At 48.2% G+C, this 6,268-nt stretch overlaps 1 protein-coding gene across 2 annotated transcripts in view; it reads right to left on the bottom strand.

The window, feature by feature from the left end:
* Window positions 1-1,825: 1,825 nt before the first annotated feature.
* ZSCAN21 (zinc finger and SCAN domain containing 21) overlaps window positions 1,826-6,268 on the bottom strand; it is a 16,666-nt gene continuing 12,223 nt past the window's right edge. For both annotated transcript variants that reach the window (XM_011985722.1, XM_011985723.1), the window contains exon 4: window positions 1,826-3,073. In XM_011985722.1, coding sequence (XP_011841112.1) covers window positions 2,244-3,073 — 830 coding nt within the window. In that variant the 3' untranslated portion in view covers window positions 1,826-2,243. The remainder of the gene's footprint in view (window positions 3,074-6,268) is intronic.

Consider the following 6,268-nt stretch of genomic DNA (forward strand, 5'->3'; position numbering starts at 1 on the left):
AGACGGGGTTTCACTGAGCCAGGATGGTCTCGATCTCCTGACCTCGTCATCTGCCTGCCTTGGCCTCCCAAAGTGCTGGGATTAGTGGCGTAAGCCACCACACCCGGCCTTACTTTTGTTTAAATATGAATTTAAAAAAAACAATAGAGATGGGATCTCACTATGTTGCCCAGGCTGGTCTCGAACTCCCGGGCTCAAACAATCCTTCTGCATCAGCCTCCCAAAATGCTGGGATTACAGGCAGGAGCCACTCCTGGCCCACTAGGGTGTCTTGACCCACAGGAATCTGTGGCATTGACTAATAACCCTTGGTGTTCTTAGCAAAAACTTTCAGCCAACAGGGTGAGGCTTTGATTTGTATAAGCAAAAAAATCCCAAGAGTGGATGAGAAGGCTGATACCAGCTGTTAACAATGGGAAATCGCAATCCTTCCGCTACTTTCCAGATCTGAGCCAGTTCTGAGATTCGGAATCCATCAACTCAAGGGGAGTTTGGGTTTTTTTTTAAGACCTTCCAACTGTACCACAAGTATATACAATAAATATTTCTCCAAAGGACCTGTGGCTCTTCACTAATGTATTAGGAAAACAGAATGCCCAGGCCTTTTGAGGCTTTTTTATATAGGATCTAAGATGACACAAATCTAAAACTTACCATTGCCCTCCAGACAGAGGTCAGCTGATAAATGGAGTCCTGGCCCAAATCCATCTCAGTGGGCCCAGTGGGGACAGACTCACCCTATGGCCATGTCCCTGAGAAAATAATTGGGATATGTTTAGCAGGGGGATAGATGCCCAGCACATTGGTTACTTAACCTGTAGCACAGGTAGGTCATAGGAAAAAGGGTCAAGTGGAAACTCCTGCACACCCTGCCCTTCCCCAGCCAATCAAAGTGGCAAGAAAGAAGTATCACACCCTGGCCAGGCGCGGTGGCTCACGCCTGTAATCCCAGCACTCAGAGGCTGAGGCAAGTGGATCAGCTGAGGTCGGGAGTTCGAGACCAGCCTGACCAACATGGAGAAACCCCGTCTCTACTAAAAATACAAAATTAGCTGGGCATGGTGGCACATGCCTGTAATCCCAGCTACTAGGAAGGCTGAGGCAGAAGAATCGCTTGAACCCGGGAGGCAGAGGTTGCGGTGAGCCAAGATCACGCCATTGCACTCCAGCCTGGACAGCAAGAGCGAAACTCCATCTCAAAAAAAAAAAAAGAAACAATACCACACCCTGAATGGAACTGAAGTGATTATTACTGCCCTCAAAGATGCAAAAGACACTCCTTCTGTATGGCTTCTGTAAAAAACAGATGAGTTGTGGCTGTTAATGGTTGTCTGCCACAAACCCATCCACAACAGCTGTGCCGGGACAGTTCAACATGGCCCCTGGCTCTTGGTATGCAGTTATTATCTAGTGAAAGCATTCACTTTACTTTTTTTTTTTTGAGACGGAGTCTCGCTCTGTCACCCAGGCTGGAGTGCAGTGGCGCAATGTTGGCTCACTGCGACCTCTGCCTCCCGGGTTCAAGCGACTCTCCCACCTCAGCCTCCCAAGTAGCTTGGACTACAGGCACCTGCCATCATGCCCAGCTAATTGTATCTTTAGTGGAGACAGTGTTTTGCCATTTTGGCCAGGCTGGTCTCGAACTCCTGACCTCAGGTGATCCGACCGCCTCAGCCTTCCAAAGTGCTGGGATTACAGGCATGAGTCACTGTGCCTGACCCCAAATCCAAATTTTCTAAAAGCGAAACCAGTAGGAACAGTTTTCTCCATCTCTAAGTATTCAATAACCAACACATCATTTGTTATAACAGTCCTGAGGCATTAAAAGATGTTATAAGTTTATTCTGAATCTCATTCAATTGTGTTCAATGTGGCTCAATTCTTTACAAATTAAAATTCTTGAATATATGTTAAAAATTAAAGTCTTAATGTTTCTTCCTTAACTAGACTGGATACACATCAGTTTAACTATGCAAAAGGTAATGCTGGCATGGTTTACTGGGACCCTAAGTGTGGGGAAGGGACTCTGGCTCCAGTGAACTGGCGAGCGTGGAACCTCCTGACACCTTCTGAGGACCTCCTGCCTGTCGTGTTGCTGTGGAGCTCTCACTCCTCAGGCATCCCGATGTTGAGTGACACAAACTCTATCACCGAAATCAATGCTGCTGCAACGACAAGACTCCTTCCTGGTGTTCAGATGCTAAAGTTTAAAACAACCACGACAACACGAGCGCACGTGGCAGTTACAGTGCTTCTCCCTCTCCAGTGTGGACTCGCTGATGTTTGGAAAGATTGGACTTGCTACAGAAGGTCTTTCCACAGTGATGACACCAGTAGGGCTTTTCCCCAGTGTGGATTCTGTGGTGTTTATTGAAGTTGGAGCTGTGGTTGAAGGCTTTCCCACACTCCTTACACTTATATGGCTTCTCTCCGGTGTGGAGTCTCTGGTGGGAGCTGAGGCCTGCGTGCTGACTGAAGCTCTTCCCACATTCGTTACACTGATAAGGCTTCTCCCCAGTGTGGATCCGATAGTGACGAATGAGGCTGCCTTTCCCACTGAAAGCCTTGCCACAATCTTTGCACTGATACGGCGCCTCCTCGGTGTGCATTCTCTGATGTTTAAGAAGGTCTGAGCTCTGCCCAAAGGCTTTTCCACACTTACAGTCGTAGGGCCGGTCCACCAAGTGTGTTCTGTAGTGGAGGGTGAGGTTTGAGCTGTGGCTGAAAGCTTTCCCACACTTCGTGCACACGTAAGGTTTCTCCCCAGTGTGTGTTCTCCGGTGTTTGGTGAGATTTGAGCTATTACTAAAGGCTTTGCCACACTCAGCACATATATAACGTCTCTCTCCTGGGGTAGGTTTAGTAGGAACTGATTCTCTACCTTTCTTGGAGCCTGACTCTTGAAGAGGGGGTTTCGCTCCTTTTTCATTTTCAAGTTTTACGCACTGCCTCTCTAACCTGGCCTCAGGTTTATTGGCGATAATCACGGAAATTATATCCCCTTTGAGCCCATCTGCTTCAGAACCTTTCTGCTCATCTGCTGATTCCTCATGCTGGGTACTCAATCTGCAATCTGAAACAATAAGCAGATTAAGGATACTTCAGTTGTTTCTTGTTCTGAGGAAGAAACTGTTACCAGAGAAACAGAACCATCAGGTGAGACTGACAGATACTGAAGGGTGACTAAATAGAGCTCATGATAGCGCACAGATACAAGTAAATCAGCATCCAATCTAGTTTACAATGCTGCACTTCTTTATTTGAGACGGAGTCTCGCTGTCAGCAGGCCGGAATGCAGGCGACCTCGGCTCACTGCAACCTCCAACTCCCTGATTCAAGCGATTCTCCTGCCTCAGCCTCCAGAGTAGCTGGAATTACAGGCACATGCCACCACACCCACTATTTTTTGTATTTTTTTTTTAGTATAGATGGGGTTTCGACATGTTGGCCAGGATGGTCTTGATCTCCTGACCTTGTGATCCGCCCACCTCAGCCTCCCAAAGTGCTGGGATTACAGGCGTCAGCCACCAGGCCCGGCCTCCATACCACACTTTCACACAAGCCCCCACCCGAAGCATTAGGATGTAAAGAGAACATGGCTTTTTCTGCCAGAAAAACAACTTCACATACAGAAGGCAAAATGCAGGACATAGGAGAGTGGTAGCCGGGCACAGGAGCTTACGCCTGTAATCCCAGCACTTTGGGAGCTGAGGTGGGAAGATGGCTTGAAGCTGGGAGTTCAAGACCAGCTGGGGCAACATAAGGAGACCCTATTTCCACAAAAAGTAAAAATAAAAAAATTAGGCAGGCATGGTGTGCCCCTGTGGTTCCAGCTACTTGGGATACTAAGGTGAGAAGATCACTTAAGCCTGGAAAGTCAAGGTTGCAGTGGGTCAAGGCGGCAGTGAGCCATGATTGTGCCAGCCTGGGCAACAGAGTGAGACCCTATCTTTTAAAAAATATTTATTTTATTTATTTATTTCTGTTGCCCAGGCTGGAGTGCAGTGGTGTTATGTTGGCTCACCGCAGCCTCCACGCCTGGGTTCAAGTGATTCTCCTGACTCAGCCTCCTGAATGGCTGGGACCAGAAGCACCTAGCACCAAAAATTAGCCCAGCTAATTTTTGTATTTTTAACAGAGATGGGGTTCACCATGTTGGCCAGGCTGGTGTCAAACTCCTGACATCAGGTGATCCACCTGCTGGATTACAGACGTGAGCCACCGCGCCCAGCTTTTTTTTTTGTTTTTTTTTTGAGACGGAGTTTTGCTCCTGTTGTCCAGGCTGAGTGCAATGGTGCAATCTTGGCTCACCACAACCTCCACCTCCCAGGTTCAAGTGACTCTCCTGCCTCAGCCTCCTGAGTAGCTGGGAGTATAGGCATGTGCCACCACGCCTGGCTTATTTTGTATTTTTAGTAGACACAGGGTTTCTCCATGTTCTAGACCATAGTCAGGCTGGTCTAGAACTCCTGACCTCAGGTGATCCACCCGCCTCGGCCTCCCAAAGTGCTGGAATTACAGGCATGAGCCACCACGCCCGGCCTTTTTTAATTAAAAAAAAAAAAAAAAAAGAACAGCTGAGCCTCACGCAGATAAAAACAAGGGAGAATGATTGCTGCAGGGCCAGAGTTAAGGAAAATGACAAGGACAATTAAGGAAGAGGCTGAGTGGCAAACTCACAAAAACCCATGTTCCCACAGCAATTGAACATAAAAGCAATCAGGACATTCTGACCATTTACAATAATTCCAGCCCCAGATCCGTATCAATCGGAACGAAAGTGCGTGATCTCCAGGAGGGCTTAACCTCATCATTTCACTCACACTGGCTACGTCTTGTAATTTAGTTATAAAGTGACGCTCACTGTTGAAACCAGATGGAACCAGTTTATCTTTTCAGAACGCCTCACCAGGCAGTCACACCTCTTCAAAGTCCACCTGGTCATCCACATCAGGGAAAAGGGGAGTAAGAGAAATTCCCTCTGAAAAATGGGCCCCCTTTGAGAACTGTTAGTCCTCTGAGGGTACGGAAGCCTGTCAGCAAGCTACCTTCCTCCAAAGCCCTTTCCCCTTCCCTAGGAACTGCCCTGACAGCTTCTCTCTCTCTGCCCAGCTGTCTGTCTCCTTCCTTTGCTGACAGTGACTATCAGCTGCTTCCAGGCTCACTCTCTCCTCCCCATCTGCTGGGGGTCAGAGCTTCAGCAGCTAAAGTCCTTTTCACTCTCCATAATTAGCAATCGCTTGCCTACACGCAGACTTCTCTTCGAGTCACTGCACAGCCATGGACTACATGTGTGGGAAAGAAGTAACTTCATAAAACTTTATTTTTGTTTTGTTTTGAGACAGGGTCTGGCTCTGTTGCCCAGGTGGGAGTACAGTGGCATGATCTTAGCTCACTGCAACCTCCACCTCCCAGGCTCAAATGATCCTCCTGCCTCAGCCTCCCAAGTAGCTGGGACCCCAGGCACTAGTCACCACACCTGGCTAATTTTTGTATTTTTTGTACAGATGGGGTTTTACCATGTTGCTCAGGCTGGCATCGAACTCCTGGCCTCAAGTGATCCATCTGCCTTGGCCTCCCAAAGTGCAGGGATTACAGGTGTGAGCCACCATGCCCAGCCAAAAGTTAACATTTTAAAAAACAGCTGAATGAGGCAAAAATTAAAAAAGAATTTACCAGGACTATTTATGTCACTGTCTTTCAGGCTGCACTGTTACTGCTGGGTAGTTTGCAATTAGTCTAATCAGCATTCCTTTGAGGTGGTAATCTGTCTTTTATGTCTTGGTTACTTTTGAGACGGGGTCTCGCTCTGTCGCCCAGGCTGGAGTGCAGTGGCGCAATCTTGGGTCACTGCCTCCACCACAACCTCCACCTCCTGGGTTCAGGTAATTTTAGTGCCTCAGCCTCCCAAGTAGCTGGGACTACAGGCGTGCGCCAACACGCTCAACTAATTTTTGTATTTTTAGTAGGGATGTTTTTTTTTCCTTTTCTTTTTGATGGAGTCTTACTCTGTCGCACCAGGCCAGAGTGCAGTGACGCAATCTTGACTTACTGCAACCTCCGCCTCCCAGGTTCAAGCAAATCCCCCCGCCTCAGCCTCCGGAGTAGCTGGGACTACAGGCGCGTGCCACCATGCCCAGCTGATATGGGGTTTCTCTATGTTGGCCAGGCTGGTCTCGAACTCCTGACCTCAGGTGATCCTCCTGCATCAGTCTCCGAAAGTGTTGGGACTACAGGTGTGAGCCACCATGTCCAGCCAGTCTGGGTT

This window comes from Mandrillus leucophaeus, unplaced genomic scaffold, assembly GCF_000951045.1.
Source record: "Mandrillus leucophaeus isolate KB7577 unplaced genomic scaffold, Mleu.le_1.0 Scaffold29, whole genome shotgun sequence".
NCBI classification, from domain to species: Eukaryota; Metazoa; Chordata; class Mammalia; order Primates; family Cercopithecidae; genus Mandrillus; species Mandrillus leucophaeus.